The 20,566-nt window shown below is 43.2% G+C and overlaps 1 protein-coding gene across 1 annotated transcript; it reads left to right on the top strand.

The window, feature by feature from the left end:
* Positions 1-18: 18 nt before the first annotated feature.
* On the top strand, positions 19-20,479 carry LOC139415058 (E3 UFM1-protein ligase 1-like). The gene is made up of 19 exons (XM_071162819.1): positions 19-315; positions 4,462-4,607; positions 6,824-6,852; positions 6,952-7,049; positions 7,143-7,257; positions 7,608-7,738; positions 7,847-7,905; positions 8,089-8,235; positions 8,372-8,547; positions 9,841-10,020; positions 17,314-17,440; positions 17,766-17,888; positions 18,180-18,300; positions 18,440-18,606; positions 18,716-18,846; positions 18,975-19,055; positions 19,199-19,284; positions 19,407-19,587; positions 19,822-20,479. Exons 1-19 carry the CDS (start codon positions 239-241, stop codon positions 20,029-20,031), a joined length of 2,385 nt encoding a protein of 794 aa, XP_071018920.1. The 5' UTR covers positions 19-238; the 3' UTR covers positions 20,032-20,479.
* The last annotated feature ends 87 nt before the right edge of the window (positions 20,480-20,566 follow it).

Raw genomic sequence — 20,566 nt, forward strand, 5'->3', positions numbered from 1 at the left:
CACGCGAGGACGGAGGCGAGGTTACGGAAAAAATTGGTGGGCAAAATGATGGTGCTTTTTGGACTCTCGGGCTTTCCGTATTACGTTGCTGTTATGTTGACGTGTGAATCACTACTAGCTAACGTTATTGTACTTTGCACAACATGGTTTAGCTAGTAGCAAGAAATATAGCCATAGAGTTGAAGATTATCGCTCATGCAAACCTGTAGTGGAATCGTTTTAGAAACCCAACAATACGATGGCAGCCGCCTGGGAAGAAATCAGACGTCTGGCAGCGGATTTCCAGAGAGCACAGTTTGCTGACACAGTGCAGAGGTAGCGAAAGCCAGCTGGCTATTCCAAAATAGCTAACGATACTCGAGTCGTTAGCTAGCTTCTCTGAACTTTATAGTCAGATGTAACTAGTAAATTAGCTAGCTAGATAACTGACTTGTTGACTGTTTATGTCTGGGCAGTCATAGAATTACCGTTACAGTCCGAGTTGGCTAACTTGAGCTAACGTGTGGTGGGCTGAACCAGCAGGACAGCTAACGTTAGCTGTTTTTTTTGTTGTTGTATAACAAATACAACATACTTAAAAAATAAACTGTGCCTATGGGCTTCCTGCAGACGTTAGCGGGACTAATATTGTATTATCTAACTGTCAACTAGAGTCTGTTAGGTAATGTTAACAGAACCCCTGGCCTTCTATAGGGAACAGTTGCTAAATCTACCCATTTGAGATAGTAACGTTATTTGTCACATGCACCGAATACAGCTGGCGTAGACTTTACCGTGAAATGCTTGCATACAAGTTCTTCCCGACGATGCAAAGTTACAAATAAAATAGTAACACGAGGAATAAAATACACAAGAATGGAACTTTACAGGAAGTACTAGTACGAGATCAATTTGCAGTTACTAGGTATGATGTAGACACTAATGTACCAGTCCTCTTGCTCAGTTGTGCCTCAGGGACTCCCACTCCTCTTTCTATTCTGGTTAGAGACATTTTGCGCTGTTCTGTGAAGGGAGTAGTACACAGCCTCGCATGGAATAGCCTTCATTTCTCAGAACGAGAATAGACTGACGATTTTCAGAAGAAAGTACTTTGTTTCTGGCCATTTTGAGCCTGTAATCAGACCCGCTGATGCTCCAGATACTCAACTAGTCTAAAGGCCAGTTTTAATGCTTCTTTAATCAGGACAGCAGGTTTCAGCTGTGCTAACATAATTGCAAAAGGGTTTTTGATTAGCTAACACAACGTGCCATTGGAACACAGGAGAGATGGTTGCTGATAATGGGCCTATGTAGATATTCCATAAAAAATCTGCTGTTTCCAGCTACAATAGTCATTTACAACATTAACAATGTCTGCATTGTATTTCTGATAAATTTGATGTTATTGTAATGGACAAAATCTTCCAAAAACAAGGACATTTCTAAGTGACCCCAATCTTTTGAATGGAAGTGTACATAAGTATTCAGACCCTTTGCTATGAGACTCGAAATTGAGCTTAGGCTTATCCCGTTTCCATTGATCAGCCTTGAGATCCACCTGTGGTAAATTCAATTGATTGGGCATGATTTGGAAAGGCACACACCAGTCTATGAGGTAGTTGACATGTCAGAGCAAAAGCCAAGCCATGAGGTCGAAGGAATTGTCCATTGAGCTCTGAGACAGGATTGTGTCTCAAGGCACAGATCTGGGGAAGGGTACCAAAACAGTTCTGCAGCATTGAAGGTCCCTAAGAATACAGTGGCCTCCATCATTCGTAAATGGAAGAAGTTTGGAACCACAATACTTTTTGTAGAGCTGGCCACCTGGCCGAACTGAGCAACCAGGGGAGAAGGGCCTTGGTCAGGGAGGTGAACAAGAACCCGATGGTCACTCTGACAGAGCTCCAGAGTTGCTCTGTGGAGATGGGAGGACCTCGCAGAAATGGAAAGGGGGATACCTAGTCAGTTGTACAGCTGAATGCCTTCAACTGAAATAGGACAACCATCTCTGCAGCGCTCTACCAATCAGGCTTTTTGGTAGAGTGGCCAGATGAAAGCCACTCCTCAGTAAAATGCATATAATAGCCCGCTTGGAGTTTGCCAAAAGGCACCTAAAGGACTCTCAGACCATGAGAAACAATATTATCTGGTCTGATGAAACCAAGATTGAACTCTTTGGGCTGAATGCCAAGCATCATGTCTGGAGGAAACCAGGCATCATCCCTACGGTGAAGCATGGTGGTGGAAGCATCATGCTGTAGGGATGTTTTTTAGCAGCAGGGACTGGGAGACTAGTCTTGATCGAGGGGAAGATGAATGGAGCAAAGGACAGAGATCCTTGATGAAAACCTACTCCAGAGCGTCTGGAACTCAGACTGGGGCGAAGGTTCACCTTCCAACAGGACAATGACCCTAAGTACACAGCCAAGACAGAGCAGTAGTGGCTTCGGGACAAGTCTCAATCTACTTGAGTGGCCCAGCCAGAGCCCGGACCCGATCGAACATCTCTGGAGACCTGACAATAGCTGTGCAGTGGCTCTCCCCATCCAACCTGACAGAGTTTGAGAAGATCTGCAGAGAAGAATGTGAGAAACTCCCCAAATACAGGTGTGCCAAGCTTGGAGCATCATACTCAAGAAGACTCAAGGTTGTAATCGTTGCCAAAGGTGCTTCAGCAAAGTACTGAGTAAAGGATCTGAATACTTATGTAAATGTATTTTAATTTTATTGCAAAAATGTCTAAACATTTTTTTTGCTTTTAATTATGGGTTATTGTGTGTAGATTGAGGGGGGGAAAGGGGTATGTAATCCATTTTAGAATAAAGCTGTAATGTAACAAAATGTGGACAAAGTCAAGGAGTATGAATAATTTCCAAATGCACTGTATAGTGAGTGTGCGTAGGGTCAGTACAAGATAAGGTCATTTGTGCAGATAGTTCGGGTACCATTAATTGACTTTTTTAGCAGTCTATTGCATTGGGGGTAGAAGCTGTCTCAGCCTGTTTGTCCCAGAGCTGACGCTCCGGTACCGTTTGCCAGATGGTAGCAGAGTGAATAGTCTATGGCTTGGCTGGCTGAAGTTTTTGGCAATTTTTTGGGCCTTTCTCTGACACTGCCTGAGCTTGAGGTCTTGGATGGCAGGGAGCTTGGCCCAAATGATGTACTGGGATGTCCGCAGCACTCTTTCTAGCGCTTTGGTCGAGGGTGGTGCATTTGCCATACCAAGTGGTGATGCAGCCAGTCAAGATGCTCTCTCGATGGTGCAGCAGTATAACTTTTTGAGATCTGAGGGCCCATGCCAAATCTTTGCAGCTTCCTGAGTAGGAAGAGGCGCTGCCATGCCCTCTTCACGATTGTGTGGACCATGGTAAGTCCTTAGTGATGTGGATGCCAAGGAACTTGAAGCTATCGAGCCGCTCCATTACAGCCCTCTCGATCCAATCCACTATAGTGAGTACAGGAGGGGACTAAGCACACACCCCAAAGGGGGCCCCATGTTGAGGTTCAGTGTGGCTGAGGTGTTGTTGCCTACTCTCACCACCTGGGGCCGACCCATCAGGAAGTCCAGGATCCAGCTGCAGAGGAAGGGGTTCAGTCCCAGGGTCTCTAGCTTGGTGATGAGCTTGGAGGGGACTATGGTGTTGAATGCTGAGCTGTAGTCTATGAACAGCATTCTCACATAGTTATTTCTCCTCTTGTCCAGGTGGGACGGGGCAGTGTGAAGTGCAATTGAGATTGCGTCATCTGTGGATCTGTTGGGGCGGAATGCGAATTGGTGTGGGTCTAGGGTGTCATGGATGATGGTGTTGATGTGTCATGACCAGCCTTTCAAAGTACTTCCTAATTAAAGATGTGAGTCCTACAGGGCTGGGTAGTCATTTAGGCAGGTTACCTTGGTGCACTTGGGAACAGAGACAATGGTGATGACCTTGAAACATGTTGGGATTACAGACTGGGACAAGGAGAGATTGAAAATATATTTTACATTTGCCAGCTGGTCTGCACATGCAGGTATTCCACTTTGTGATTGTTAACCTGTTTAAACGGTTGCTCACATCGGCCACGGAGAGCGAGATCACAGTCATCCGGAAACGCAAGCATAAAAGGCATTTAGCTTGTTTGGGAGTTCTGCATCGCTGGGCAACTCATGGCTGGGTTTCCCTGTGTAATCTGTTATCGTCTGCAACCCCTGCCAAATAAAACAGGAGTCGGAGACAGTGTAATAGGATTCCACCTTCCTCCTGTATTGTCCTTTTCCATGTTTGATGTCTCGTCGGAGGTCGTAGTGGGCTTCCTTGTATGCATCCATGTCCGTTACCCGTTCCTTGTAAGAGGTATCTCTAGCCCAGTAGGGATACTGGCTGTAATCCGTGGTTTGGATACATTCTGAAGGCCACTGTGGGGAATGCATAGAATTTCATATAGAACTAAATTCTAGGATCTTTGTGTCTAAATACCCCTTCTACTGTAAATCCTTCCCAGGTTGTCCGAGAGGAACTGCATTGAAATCGTTGCCAAGCTGGTGGAAGAGAAGAAGTTGGATGTGGTACACACACTTGATGGCAAAGAGTACATAACCCCGTCCCAAATCAGTAGAGAGATACGGGATGAGCTCTACGTCCATGGAGGTTAGTTGTCTAGGCAATCTTCTTCTGATTCCAATACCTTTGTCGTAAAGGAAAAAAGTGTTGCACTCATTCATCTCATATCATGGTTGCGTAGATGTTCAAGGTTTAACATACACCTACATTTATTGACATGGACAAAAGGTTATGTAAAAGACCATCCTCTGTAGTTCAGTTAGTTGGTAGAGCTTGGTGCTTACCATGCCGGGGTAGTAGTTTCATTTCCCAGGACAACCCTTATGTAAAATATATGCACGCATGACTAAGTCGCTTTGGATAAAAGCGTCTGCTAAATGGCCTACATGGCTCCTGAGTGGCGCAGCGGTTTAAGGCACTGCATCTCAGTGCTAGAGGCGTCACTACAGACACCCTGGTTCGATTCCAGCCTGTATCACAACCGGCCGTAATTGGGAGCCCCATAGGGCGGCGCACAATTGGCCCAGCGTCGTCTGGGTTTGGCCGGTGTAGGCCGTCATTGCAAATAAGAATTTGTTCTTAACTGACTTGCCTAGTTTAAATTTAAAAAAATATATATATACACACACACACACAGTTGAAGTCGGAAGTTTACATACACCTTAGCCAAATACATTTAAACTTAGTTTTTCACAATTGCTGACATTTAATCCTATTAACAATTCCCTGTATTAGGTCAGGTAGGATCACCACATTATTTTAAGAATGTGAAATGTCAGAATTATGAGTGTTATTTATTTCAGCTTTTATTTCTTTCATCACATTCTCAGTGGGTCAGAAGTTTACATACACTCAATGAATATTTGGTAGCATTGCCTTTTAAAATGTTTAACTTGGGTCAAACATTTCGGGTAGCCTTCCACAAGCTTCCCGCAAGCTTTCCTCCTGACAGAGCTGGTGTAACTGAGTCAGGTTTGTAGGCCTCCTTGCTCGCACATGCTTTTTGAGTTCTGCCCACAAATTTTCTATAGGATTGAGGTCAGGGCTTTGTGATGGCCACTCCAATACCTTGACTTTGTTGTCCTTAAGCCATTTTGCCACAACTTTGGAAGTATGCTTGTGGTCCTTGTCGATTTGGAAGACCCATTTGCGATCAAGCTTTAACTTCCTGACTGATGTCTTGAGATGTTGCTTCAATATATCCACACAATTTTCCTTCCTTGTGATACCATCTAGTTTGTGAAGTGCACCAGTCCCTCCTGCAGCAAAGCACCTCCACAACATGATGCTGCCACCCCCTGTGCTTCATGGTTGGGATGGTGTTTTTTGACTTGCAAGCCTACCCCTTTTTCCTTCAAACATAACGATGGTCATTATGGCCAAACAGTTCTATTTTTGTTTCATCAGACTAGAGGACATTTCTCCAAAAAGTTTGATCTTTGTCCCCATGTGCAGTTGCAAACCGTAGTCTGGCTTTTTTATGGTGGCTTTGGAGCAGTGGCTTCTTCCTTGCTGAGTGGCCTTTCAGGCTATGTCGATATAGGACTCGTTTTACTGTGGATATAGATTCCTTTGTACCTGTTTTCTCCAGCATCTTCACAAGGTCCTTTGCTGTTGTTCTGAGATTGATTTACACTTTTCGCACCAAAGTACGTTCATCTCTAGGATACAGATTGCGTCTCCTTCCTGAGCGGTATGACGGCTGCGTGGTCCCATGGTGTTTATACTTTCGTACAATTGTTTGACCAGATGAACGTGGTACCTTCAGGCATTTGGAAATTGCTCCCAAGGATGAACCAGACTGGAGATCTACAAATGTTTTTCTGAGGTCTTGGCTAATTTCTTTTTATTTTCCAATGATGTCAAGCAAAGAGGCACTGAGTTTGAAGGTCGGCCTTGAAATACGTCCACAGGTACACCTCCAATTGACTCAAATTATGTCAATTTGAGTATCAGAAGCTTCTAAAGCCATGACATAATTTTCTGGATTTTTCCAAGCTGTTTAAAGGTACAGTCAACTTAATGTATGTAGACTTCTGACCCACTGGAATTGTGATACAGTGAATTGTAAGTGAAATAATATGTCTCTATACAATTGTTGGAAAAATTATTTGTCATGCACAAAGTTGATGTCTTAACCGACTTGCCAAAACTATAGTTTGTTGTCAAGAAATTTGTGGAGTGGTGGAAAAACAAGTTTTAATGACTCCAACCTAAGTGTATGTAAACTTCCAACTTCAACTGTATATATAATACTATTATGGTGACATAGATTTAAAAAATCTTGTTTCTGCTTTCCAAAGGTCGGGTCAACATTGTGGACCTACAGAAGGTGTGTGTCACTCTGCAGTACTACTAATTCCTCTTCCTAGTTTGTAAGCACTGTAGTTAAGTGTTTCTGACAATAAGGTTTTTTTATTATTGTTTACAGGATATCAACGTTGATTGGGTTCATGTTGAGGCCAGAGCAAATGACATTGCAAGATCTGATAAAAGCGTTCAACTGGTGCTGGGGCAGCTTATCGATGAGTGAGTAGGACGTTTCACACAACACATTGTTTCATTGTAGTACTGTCAGCTACTGGGCTATTAGATTTGTTCTGAATTCCCCCTGTCTTCTAGAAACTACCTGAATCGAGTTTCTGAGGAGGTGAATGATAAACTACAAGTGGCAGGCTTTGTGAACATCCCAGAACTATGTAAAAACTATGACCTTCCAGGGAACTTCCTGACTGAGGTGAGGCAAGGGGGGAAAAAACTCTAAACGTGGTCCTTGGGATGCCCCAACTCTGACGTCAGAGTAGGGACGTCCCAAGGATACCGGATAGCACTAACCGTGAGTCTAGAGCCACCTCTGTCTCCTTGTCAATACCATCACCTCTTCTAGATTTGAGGTGATGCTTATAGAAAATATCTGTTTTTTTATCATGTTTATACTTTGATATCAATAGTCTTTTGAAAGTTAAGTATCCGTGTGCTTTGTCGGTAGCTTGAGTTTCAGCTTGAGGTGCATGTATGGACCTGTACACACAGTTATCTGAAATGTTAACCACTTTGTCTGATTGTGTGCTATGCTGTGTCTCGTAGGAGCTGTCGAAGCGCCTTGGGAAAGTCATCCAAGGCCAGATGGATGAGTACAACAGGGGAGTCTTATTTACCCCTGCATTTGTCTCTCGCCATGGAGCTCGCATCCGTGGGCTTTTCAGTGCGGTGACTCGGTATGTTCCATACCAATCCCTATCTGTCTTGCTTTTTTAACCAACACGATCTTCGTTTTTTTCCCCGCCCTGCTCCTAATACTTAATTCCTTTGAGTTCCTTTTGTAGGCCAACACCAGTTGGTAATGTGATTGGCGTCTATGGTTTTCAGGAACATCTTCTCTACTGTAAGTAGCTGTTCCTTCTGTTGTTTTAAAATTCAGACCTAGCTGAATTGTCAGTACTGTACTGTGTTTTGGGTGTATAATAATTTGATCTGTGTGTTCTGTACAAACAATGTTTTGAGTACGCTTAATAATTCATATGCAGTTGTATGTCATGCTATTGTTCAGCTAACTTTTGGTTCTCAGCTGTTTTGGAGGAGCTGGTGAATACTGGCCGTCTGAAAGGCACTGTGGTGGGGGGCCGGCAGGACAAAGCTGTCTACATCCCTGACATCTACTCCAAAACACAGAATGCCTGGGTGGACTCCTTCCTCAAGCAGAATGGCTATTTAGGTACTCCCACCTTTGATTATTTAGGGGATATCCTAAGCTTATTGGTTGCAATATTTCTTTTTCATAATTTCCATACTGGAAATCTGCCTAAAACCTGATTTTGTACCCTCATATGTCCTCTGTTCCCTCCACACAGAGTTTGATTCTTTGATCAGACTTGGCATCGCTGACCCAGTGAGCTACATCAAGAAACGTTTCAAGTCCAGCAAGCTGCTGTTTCTCAGGGCAGCCTGTGTAGGCCAGGCCCTGGTAGACCAGGTGGAGGCTTCTGTGGAGGAGGCTGTCAACTCTGCCACATGGGCCGATGTGCAGGTCCATGCCAACCTGCTTTATCAATCGTTCTCTGCCAAATCACAACAATTATTTATAGCATAATTTGTTGATTTTGCTCAGTAACTAACTTGACACATTTAAAATATACAGTGCCTTCGGAAAGTATTCAGACCCCTTGACTTTTTCCACATTGTTACGTTACATCCTTATTCTAAAATGTATTAAATCGTTTTTTTCCCTCATCAATCTACACACACTACCCCATAATGACAAAGCAAAAACATTTTTGCCAATTTATATAAATAAATACAACTGAAATATGTTGAAGGAATTGTCAGTAGAGCTCCGAGACAGGATTGTGTCGAGAAACAGATCACAGAACACAGTGGCCTCCGTCATTCTTAAGTTTGGAACCACCAAGACTTCCTAGAGCTGGCCGCCCGGCCAAACTGAACAATCGGGGGAGAAGGGCCTTGGTCAGGCAGGTGACCAAGAACCCGATGGTCACTCTGAAAGAGCTCCAGAGTTCCTCTGTGGACATGAGAACATTCCAGAAGAACAACCATCTCTGCAGCACTCCACCAATCAGGCCTTTATGGTAGGGTGGCCAGATGGAAGCTACTGCTCAGTAGGCACATAACAGCCTGCTTGGAGTTTGACAAAAAGCACCTAAAGGACTCTGACTATGAGAAACAAAATTCTCTGGTCTGATGAACCCAAGATTGAACTCTTTGGCCTGAATGCCAAGCGTCACGTCTGGAGGAAACCAGGAACCATCCCTACGGTGAAGCATGGTGGTGACAGCATCATGCTGTGGGGACGTTTTTCAGCGGCAGAGACTGGGAGATTAGTCTTGATCGAGGGAAAGATGAACAGAGCAAAGTACAGAGAGATCCTTGATGAAAACCTGCTCTGGGGCGAAGGTTCACCTTCCAACAGGATGACCCTAAGCACACAGCCAAGATAACGCAGGAGTGGCTTCGGGACAATGTGAGAAACTCCCCAAATACAGGTGTGCCAAGCTTGTAGCATCATACCCAAGAAGACTCGAGGCTGTAATCGCTGCCAAAGGTGCTTCAACAAAGTACTGAGTAAAGGGTCTAAATACTTATGTAAATGTGATATTTATGTTTTCTGTTTTTTTATTATTCTAAAAACCCTGTTTTTGCTTTGTCATTATGGGGTAATACATTTTAGAATAAGGCTGTAACGTAACAAATTGTGGAAAAAGTCAAGGGGTTTGAATACTTTCTGAATGCACTATATAAAATAATCTCATTTTCTTGAGAAACTTACAGTGTCACATGTGCTCCCCCTGCTTTTGACATGTAGCCCATTCTGCCCAGCTGTCTGTCCATGGAGGACGTTGGCATCATAATCAACGAGGCCATGAGAACGACCAACGTGCTGTCGACTGCCAGGGTCCTGGGAGACACCGTGGTGATCAGCGAGAAGTTCATCAGCAACTGTCTCTGTCTCTTTGAGGAAACCATGCAGCATAAAGCTCAGAAGGTATATCACACCTGTCATGAAGTTACCTGATGGGCAGATTGTCATTGTCTTTTGAGATGGAGATACACTAATTGTACAAAACATTAAGAACATCTGCTTTTTCCATGAGACTGACCAGGTGAATCCATGTAAAAGCTATTGTACCTTATACCATATATACCTTATATATGTCACCTGTTAAATCCACTTCAATCAGTGTAGATGAAGGGGAGGAGACAGGATAAAGAAGGATTTTTAAGCCTTGAGACATGGATTGTGTGTGTGTGCCATTCAGAGGGTGAATGGGCAAGACAAAATATTGAATTGCCTTTGAACACTGCTCAAAAAAATAAAGGGAACACTTAAACAACACAATGTAACTCCAAGTCAATCACACTTCTGTGAAATCAAACTGTCCACTTAGGAAGCAACACTGATTGACAATACATTTCACATGCTGTTGTGCAAATGGAATTGACAACAAGTGGAAATTATAGGCAATTAGCAAGACACCCCCAATAAAGGAGTGGTTCTAGAGGTGGTGACCACAGACCACTTCTCAGTTCCTATGCTTCCTGGCTGATGTTTTGGTCACTTTTGAATGCTGACAACCCAGCAGCAGGACCGCTACCTCCGCCTTTGTGCAAGGAGGAGCAGGAGGAACACTGCCAGAGCCCTGCAAAATGACCTCCAGCAGGCCACAAATGTGCATGTGTCTACTCAAACGGTCAGAAACAGACTCCATGAGGGTGGTATGAAGGCCCGACATCCAAAGGTGGGGGTTGTGCTTACAGCCCAACACCGTGCAGGACGTTTGGCATTTGCCAGAGAACACCAAGATTGGCAAATTCACCACTGGCGCCCTGTGCTCTTCACAGATGAAAGCAGGTTCACACTGAGCACGTGACAGACGTGACAGAGTCTGGAGACAACGTGGAGAACGTTCTGCTGCCTGCAACATCCTCCAGCATGACCGGTTTGGCGGTGGGTCAGTCATGGTGTGGGGTGGCATTTCTTTGGGGGGCCGCACAGCCCTCCATGTGCTCGCCAGAGGTAGCCTGACTGCCATTAGGTAACGAGATGAGATCCTCAGACCCCTTGTGAGACTGTATGCTGGTGCAGTTGGCCCTGGATTCCTCCTAATGCAAGACAATGCTAGACCTCATGTGGCTGGAGTGTGTCAGCAGTTCATGCAAGAGGAAGGCATTGATGCTATGGACTGGCCGCCCTTTCCCCAGACCTGAATCCAATTGAGCAGATCTGGGATATCATGTCTCGCTCCATCCACCAACACCACGTTGCACCACAGACTGTCCAGGAGTTGGCGGATGCTTTACTCTAGGTCTGGGAGGAGATCCCTCAGGAGACCATCCGCCACCTCATCAGGAGCATGCGCAGGCATTGTAGGGAGGTCATACAGGCACGTGGAGGCCACACACACTACTGAGCCTAATTTTGACCTGTTTTAAGGACATTACATCAAAGTTGGATCAGCCTGTAGTGTGGTTTTCCACTTTAATTTTGAGTGTGACTCCAAATCCAGACCTCCATGGGTTGATAAATTTGATTTCCATTGATCATTTTTGTGTGATTTTGTTGTCAGCACATTCAACTATGTAAAGAAAAAAGTATTTAATAAGAATATTTCATTCATTCAGATCTAGGATGTGTTATTTTAGTGTTCCCTTTATTTTTTTGAGCAGTGTAGTATGTGCAAGGTGCACCGGTTTGTTTCAAGACCTGCGACACTTCTGGGTTTTTCACGCTTAACAGTCACCTGTGTGTAGCAATAATGGTCCACCACCCAAAGGATATCCAACTTGACCCAACTGTGGGAAGCAATGGGGTCAACATGGGCCAGCATCCCTGTGGAATGCTTTCGACACCTTATGGAGTCCATGCCCTGACGAATTGAGGCTGTTCTGATGGTAAAAGGGGGTGGAGGTGCAACTCAATATTAGGACGGTGTTCTTAATGAGTTGTACGCTCCGTGTATAGCTCTGTCTTTGAACTACTCCCTTCTGGGTGCAGGTATAGGGCACCACGTTAGGGCTGGGCGATGTGGGCAAAATATTATATCACAATATTTTTTTTTTAATTGGACGGTTTGACGGTATTTTTAGTTTTTGAATAATAAAAGTTGTACATTTGCTTTGAGTAGTGATAGATCCTAGGGTGGCAACACATACATTCCAAGTGATTTCAATGATTCTCTCCATTCTGACTGTTTTATACTGTTCAATTCAACTTCAACCAAAACAAATTTCAGCAATTTTATCATTTCTGCATTTCCTGTACTCAGTTGCAGTGGTGGAAAAAGTACCCAATTGTCATAAAGATATGGTAATAGAAAATTACTCAAGTTCAAGTCGCCTAGTAAAAATACCACATGAGTAAAAGTCTAAAAGTATTTGTTTTTAAATATACTTAAGTATCAAAGTACATGTAATTGATCAAATGTACTTAAGTATCAAAATAATAAATAATTTCAAGTTCCTTATATTAAGCAAACCAAATGTCTCCCTTTTCTTATTAAAAAAAAAAAAGATTATGGATAGCCAGGTGCACACTCCAACACTCGACATCATTTACAAACAACACATTTGTGTTTAGTGAGTCCTCCAGATCAGAGGTAGTAGATGACCAGGGATGTTCTCTGGACAAGTGTGTGAATTGGACCATTTTCCTGTTCTGCTAAGCATTCAAAATATACTTTTAGGTGTCAGGGAAAATATATGGAGTAAAAAGTACAGTATTTTCTTTAGGAATATAGTGAAGTTAAAGTTGTCAAAAATAGTCAAGTAAAGCACAGAAACCCACAAAAAATGACTTAAGTTGTACTTTAAAGTATTTTTACTTACCACTGCTCAATTGAGAGAATTTCCACACGTAGGGCTGCACGATATGGGCAAATAATCTAGGACTTATTTTTAACCTAATGTTGCAATTGCGATTTGACTTGCGAATTAGAGAAACGGTTGGAATCATGGAAATAGAATGACTATTCTAATTCTATAGTGATAATATAATAGTGGGCACTTTGAATACAGTGTTTGAGATGACAACGAATTAAAATGCCAGGGAGGATGACCTCCCTCCCTTGGTGGACCATGCATGACTCTACCAGTCATTATCACATGAGGCACATACTTTAGCTATCTTAGCTTTTGCTTTTGGTTTGACGTTCCACCAGATTTTGGGATTGGGGCCTGTACACAGATCCAAATCTGTGGGTTATGCCAAATCTTTCTTCCACCTATCTCAGGTGTTTGTTAAATGTGAGCCATTTGTCAAATTTGATTTGTCTTGGGATGCCATACCTGGGTATTAGTTTGGTTTGTAGCCACTCAAAGACTGACCTAGCATCCTCCCCTTTTGTTAGTATTGCCTCTACCCATTTGGAGAACCTATCTACTATAACTAGGAGATAGCGTTTGCCTTTAGATACATTGTCGGGGCCCATGTCGGTGTAGTCTATACTAATATCCTGAAAACCTGCATTAGGTATTAAGTATGAGCCCATTGGTGTTCGATATGGTTTCTTTGGGTTGTGTCTGTCACAAACATTGCATTCGTCACAAAATAAATCATCGTCATAAAATAAGTCTTAAGTCATATTTTTTATGTGAGGGTGCCACCAGATGTGCGAGGCCTTTTGGAGGGTCTTTAGTTTGCCTTCGTGTGTGGGGCCATGTGCTTCTCATAAAAGTTCTGGGTCCATCAGTGTGGCCTGCTTCATGGGCATGGGCTGAGTGTGTATAGATATTCACAGTCTTTCCTTTTCCTCTGATGAGGGCCTGCGTCAATCCGATGATTTCAGCTAATTTGGCCAATGCTGGTTGAGGGATGATGGCTGATTGAAGGGTGACATCACGAGGTGAGCTGTTTTTCCAATAGCTTTTGCTACTGCAGCAACGTATCTGGAGCATGTTGACTGTCCTACCTCAATGTGGTCAAGTTTGAAGAGTAGTACATCAAGACCCTTCTCTCCCCCTCTTGTTTCTGGAATAGGACGGATGAGGTGAATCCTTCCCTTTCAGAAACATCCAAATGGAACTTGTTCTTGTAGTCAGGTGCAGTCAGAGCTGCTGCCGCTGATAGATCTGTTTTCAGGAGTGCTATGGCTGTTGATGCTTCAGCCGTCCAGGCCAGGGGTGCATGGAGGTTCCTTGATCGTAGGATGACCGGTGCTGCCACCCCCTCTGGGCCACACCCAATGGTACAACACCTGATAGGTGGGGTCAGGTGCATCATGTCTTCGTCCCAGTCTGCAGTGTAGAGGCAGTCATCAGTTTCTGTTGCATTGAGTGTGCAATGGATCTCAGCTTGGGGAGTCTTATATGGGTGCAGAGTGTAGATATGAGCTTTCAGTTGGTTGAACTTAAACTGGATGTGAGGGGTGGCAGGCCCTGTGGGTAGGCATTTTAGCCAGTACACTTCTTGGGCTTCAGACAGTGTGGTCATCGGCAGGAGTGGCATCCTCATCATTCTTACTGGGCGATCAGGTGTTGAAGTGGGAGGGTTGGTTGTAATCTTGCTGCTCCTGCTGCATGTGTCTAGGAAAGGGTCCTCTTCCTCTTCCTGGTGCCCCTCCACGTCCTCTTTCTCTTTCTCTCCATTGCTGTTGCTGCGGGGAGAGTGGTTTCGTGCAATATCTGGCATAGTGACCGGGAATTCCGCAGTTATACCACTGGTAGTTTCCCCCTCTGTATGGTCCAGTGTAGGGGCCTCGTTGAGCCCGTTGCTGTGGTGTTAGCTCAAACTTCTCTCGCCCCCACCCTGGCACAGAAAGATCTTATCAGTAATGTGGTTGCAGTTACGTGTGTGCCTCTCCGGCATGTAATTCGAATCTGTTCAGCGATTTGTTTAGGTAATTTTCTAGAAATGATTCGGCGATTTCCTTTTGGAACAATATATCAGTGATATGCGGTTCTATAACAATTTTCAGAGTAATTCTAGCTCTGTAGGAAATATAGATAGAATTTCTAGAAAACTAAGAGTTGTTCAGTGAATTATTTTAAATACTTTCTGTAAACAATTCAGTAACTTCCTTTATGAACTTATATCAGTAAATTTGAGCGATTCTATAGCAATTGTCAGAATAATTTTAAACTTTAGACAATATCAACAGGAATGAAAAAAGCGAAAATCAGTATTTCAGCCCGGCTGCTGTCAATCAAAGTTGCACGGCCATTCGATACTAAGGTAGCTTTGTCTATCAGCACGTGTGCATAATAGCCCAGTTACGTATCCCAACCTAGCGGTTTACTCCGCGACAAACGTTTCTTTCAATTTAATTTCCCCGGTCTCCAAATCATGGAATGTCAACTCTGGTTCATATTATGTTTATTGTTTGATGTGCAATAGCCACATCATTCCCGATCTCTGTCTTGTGGAAGGCCAAACTTACATATCCTATATCTATTCGACTACACCTCTAACATAACCAATTAAACAGTTTACAACTTATTCAATAGGATCTTTTACATGCAGATTCAGTCGATCTATTAATTAACTACACCTCTAAACACAACCAATTAAACAGTATAGAACTTATTCAATAGGATCTTTTACATGCATACTACACCTCTAAACACAACCAATTAAACAGTATAGCACTTATTTAATAGGATCTTTTACGTGCATACTTATTTGATCTCATAATAGGCCAATTAATAAAAATAATAAAAAAATAAAACAATTAATAAAAAATTAAAAAATAAAAACGAGCAAAACAAGATCTCCCCGATCAATGTCTTAGGTTCTTATGTAAAAATTTGGCAACGATTCATACTCACGCCCAGTACTTTCTGATCAAAATTTGGTTTAGGCTATAATACAATATGCAGATTTCGATTTAACAGGCTCAGCTCACCTTATTTAGAGCGCTCCGATCAGATTTCCTGAGGCAAGATGAATGGCTGGGGAAGTCACTCTTCCGTCTGATTTTTTTAGCCGTGATCAGTCTCGTCCTCTCACACTAACTTATCATAGATCGAATTCAAGAATAACCATCCTACGCTACCAAGTTCTGTTAGTGTTTAAATACTGGAGAGTTGAGACCAAATCACGGACGCTGGACAGAGTGGATTTCAGTTGTAACAAAAGACAGTTTTAATGAGTCAAAGATATCTTGTTCTGCAGTTTTACGTGCACGGATCTAGTTCATACAACTCGGCAAGGAGTCAGGTGAAAAAGAGGCCTTATACAACGGTTTCATTCATTTTTATACATAGAATAAAGTAGGTGGAGTCTTGTCGTTTCGGTCTTCTTGACTGGTCGGAGGGTTGGAGGCGGGCCTTGCTCTAGCCAGAGCAGAAGCCCCATTGGTGCACAGCAGAGCCTTATCCTGAGCATCCGACCAATAGAGGGGGTCAGTCTTGTGGCTGGGTGTATGTGTTCTTGCGACGGAATGTCTTTGTTTATATGAGCTATGTGTATGAATATTTATATAACAATATTCCTCTTTGATTTAGAAGATACTGTTGCACAAACAACATGCTGATTTAGGTCTACACCATCACTGGTATTATCAGGCTGTATAGCTAATTACGCTCGCTCTTACTCAGTACATTTATTAGCTAGCTACTAGCATTAGCGGCTAACAATTAGCATCTCACAAGATTTAGGGCAACTTGCTAAGAAAAGACAAACTAGCTGTTTGCTGATTTAAGAAACACAAACCAATAGTGCCATTATAGAACGCAAGTGGATTTATATTAAGAAGCAGAGTGAAAACAGCATTGTTGTCATGAACATTGTTGCATGTGCTGCATTGACCATGCAGACTGAAGCAAATGTCTCATGGTTGAGGAACATCAAATGCCTGGCTAGGTCTGTGGAAAGTGGCAAGGAGAGAAAGAGCTGAGAGAGATGACTCAAGTAGCAAAGTAAACTATACAAATTGATATTACACATGGCATCACATTTAACAAACCAAACATTCAAATACCAGTATAGAAGGTAAAGTAAAAACCCAAACCGGTCCCTGCATCTATACCGGTATATCATTAAATACGGTATACCGCCAGGCCTACCCCACGGCATGAAAAACAGAACTAGACAATAATTTGTGCCAGGTGTGATATCCCTTCTAAATAGCTCGAGCTAATGTTCCTTTCGACCCAGTAAGGCCAGCAGGCTAGTCTCTTTTTATTGGTATATAACTGTTGTGAAAGTTTTGTCAATTTGGTTTGTATTTAAACACCACTTTAAACGTGGACATGACACTGTAACAAAACTTTCCCATGGCGACAATAAAGTCAGCAAAGTGTCTCCTTTCCACTTCATCAATTCCATGCTGTTCTCTTTCAGGAAGCCAAGAACAACCCTGTTTTCCTGATAACTGAAGATGATCTCAAGCAAGGCGCTATGATGACAGAAAATACAGCCCCCTCCAAAAAGGAGAAGAGGGAGGCGGAGAGGAGGAAAAAGACTACAGGTAGTACAGGCCAGGCCTCATTCTAATCCCTCTAGAAAATGTTTGTTAGGTTATCAACTAGACATGATAAACTCTTCTAAGCCCAGGTATTTTCTGCTGGGTAGTTGGAGAGATTTGACTCCTGGTCAATTCCCCGTTATTCATTAATTAACCTAAAGTAGCAGGTGTAAAAAGACACCTGAGTGGAGACCCCACATCCGTTTTTCCTTAAAAACGCAAGTTAGGTTAAAAATACTGCATCCCTGAAAACCTGAAACATCTGCTTTCTGCAGACCCTGCAGAGAGTGTTAATTAATTGTTTGACTGATATTGTTTTGATTCCTAGAGGGCAGTGGCAGTAAAGGAGGTGGTGGAGGATGCAATGCCAGAGAGGTCAGGATACGCAAAACCAAGAAAAAGGGCAGGAGGGACGATGACAGTGACGAGGAGACAGCAGTCATCCCACAAAGTAAGACTACAGTCATTATGTTGCCTGGGTTCCACAATGAATTCACTATGTAGCACTGCTCCCATTTGGATCACATGCTGAAGTTATTGTGGGTGTACACAATAAAACCCTATGTCAATTAATGTACAGTATTACATTATTTGTTCAGTGAGGTAGTCCTCTGTAATGAGATCTTAACAGTGGTGTTGGAGGAGATTGCTCCCCTGGGTGATTAAGCCTGTTAGTGTAAGACCAAGGTAACTGTAGTACCCCCATTAAGGCCAATTATATTTTTGTTTCACTCTTTTGCAGATCGTAACAAACAGACTGAAGTCCCCTTCATGGCCCTGGAGGAGATCACTGCTGTCCTAGAAGAGAGAGTGTGTGACTGCCCCGAAGAAATCCTCTCTGAGTTGGCGGAGCATTTAGTAAGGTAGGGATTCCTGTCACACTCAAGGATCAGTCACAATCACTTTCAAGCACAATGTTTTAACCCCTTTACTCAACACACAAAATAAATACTGTGCATCAGTGCGCCAGTTTTAAATGCAAGAGTTTTGCTCTGCCTGCAGGCCTTTGACTAAGACCTACCAGGAGGTGGTTCGGACTGTGTTCATGTCTTCCACTAGCTCCACGACTGGGGTGACAAAGAAGAGAAGTGTGAAAGACTTCCAGGAGGAGCTCTCCAACCTGTACAACAACATCAGGCTCTTTGAGAAAGGGACCAAGCTCTTCTCTGGTAAACCGCTTTATTTAACTCCTACAGAAGTACAGGTAATCCTCATTGAATGAAAAACCTAGTAATGCAGCATAAACATCAACTGATCCATCATTATTTGAGTCCACAGATGAGACCCAGGTCCACATTGCCAAGTACGTCCTGAAGACAGTGTGCACAGACGTTACCAACATCCTGGTGAATTTCATGGCAGCTGAACTCATGATGTCAGCAGAGAATCCCAGCTCTATCACCAATGAGGTTAGCTATCCTCTCAGCTTGTCATTCCAAGCCCATTCAATCCTGTTGGTCGGGTACTTTAGTGAGGCTTTATCCATGTTCTGCACATTCCCAAATGTCACAATGCATGTCAATATATCTCCCTTTAGGTCAGAGTGAAGATATTAGGAATGTTTCCAGTGGAAACCAAAGGGCCTCTTATGAAAGTGCACAACACTCTGAATGGAAAGGTAAGTTATGTTCATTCAGTTGATGGAGGTTTTACTACTTATCATTGCAGATGTTATAAAACAAAGAGAATTACTTTGAGATTGCTCTCTCATATATGTATCATATGCATGGAAAGCTTTTCTGACACTATTGATATTTTCAGACAATTGAAGATTTTTTAACCAATATTGAAACGGCAGTTGAGGTGTGTGGATTCATGCTGAAGAAGGGAGACAAGAAAAGAGAAAGGTAAAGGGAGAAAATTTAAGTCCAAGCATTTACCTTGTCTATAATCATGGACCTGGGTCACTGTCTGAGGTGCTACACATTGTTGGCTGACTGGGCAGTGCATGTTGTTCTGGTTCCTATAGACAGGCCCTGTTCCTGCACCGCCAGGCTTTGATAGAGCAGCTGAAGGAGACTGAGGACCCAGCCCTGATTCTCCACCTGACCAGTGTGCTGCTCTTCCAGGCCAGCACCCACTGCATGCTGCACGCCCCCGGACGCTGTGTCCCCCAGATCATAGGGACTCTGGTGGGCCGCGTCTCTGAGGTACTGCTCCCTTTCTCCTTGGTTCTCATTTATATTGCTAGTGATATTATACCAGTAATAGTTAGAATGGTGTATATTTGCAGCCTTTTATGTTGTTGGGATGTTTTTGATTAGCTCTATGGGGGACCTATGGTGATCTGTTTCTGCAACACTTACATTGTGACCTGTTTACAATTGACACAATTTTTAAGATGACGTCATACTGAAGCTTTTGGACGGGTGTGGTTGTTCCAGGAGCAGCACAGGCTGCTGACGGGCTACCAGGGTCTGGTGGTTAAGAGGTTGGTGAGCCAGAGCCAGGGGAAAAAGCAGGAGCAGGGGGAGGGAGAGAACCCAGAGGAGGGGGACGAGGCAGAGGCCATCCGGAAGGAGCTGGTCTCCCTAACCAGCGAGGTAAAGGATCTGGTCCTCTCTCAGAAGAAGACGTCTGGGACTGAAGAGTGAATGGGCTTGTGCCACATCGACTCTGTTGCAGTTGGAAACTGCCAGCTGACTGATCTGATCTACAAATAACCTAACTACTCATTATTATTTGTAGATCAGCCTGTTAGTACCGATTTACCCACAATCAATTGCGGATTTATTGCTCGCCAAAGCAGCCAATGAATATCTAGATATCTAGAAAAAAATCATAAATGAATAATGACATTCTGTAGATCAGCTGCCCCAAACACAATTGTCTTACAAAGTGATTTCTCAACAGTCGTACCCATTTAGACAAAAAAATATCTGATACCCACCTAGTGTAGTAGCGTTGTGAATGGTCCTGTTATTTCAAATGATTTGCAGTAAATTCCTTTGGGATGTCATTTGAATTAACATTCCAATTAAGTCCTCAGTGCGGTAATGTAATAAATAATTCATGGATGAATTAAAAAACACTTAGCCTCTCTTGGAATGTAACTTAGTTTGTGTCTTTTGGGTTTATATTCAACATGATAATTCAGAGGTGGTAACTGTTTTATTCATGTCACTTCAA

The sequence above is a fragment of the Oncorhynchus clarkii genome, chromosome 8 (genome assembly GCF_045791955.1).
Source record: "Oncorhynchus clarkii lewisi isolate Uvic-CL-2024 chromosome 8, UVic_Ocla_1.0, whole genome shotgun sequence".
NCBI classification, from domain to species: Eukaryota; Metazoa; Chordata; class Actinopteri; order Salmoniformes; family Salmonidae; genus Oncorhynchus; species Oncorhynchus clarkii.

What these genes read in the sequence shown, in the direction of transcription:
- LOC139415058 (XM_071162819.1), top strand. Translation starts at nt 239, where the DNA reads ATGGCAGCCGCCTGGGAAGAAATCAGACGTCTGGCAGCGGATTTCCAG. An exon ending in CTGGGGCAGCTTATCGATGA is followed by an intron (nt 7,050 to 7,142) that starts GTGAGTAGGACG and finishes CCTGTCTTCTAG; the next exon opens with AAACTACCTGAATCGAGTTT. An exon ending in GGAGACAAGAAAAGAGAAAG is followed by an intron (nt 19,285 to 19,406) that starts GTAAAGGGAGAA and finishes TGGTTCCTATAG; the next exon opens with ACAGGCCCTGTTCCTGCACC.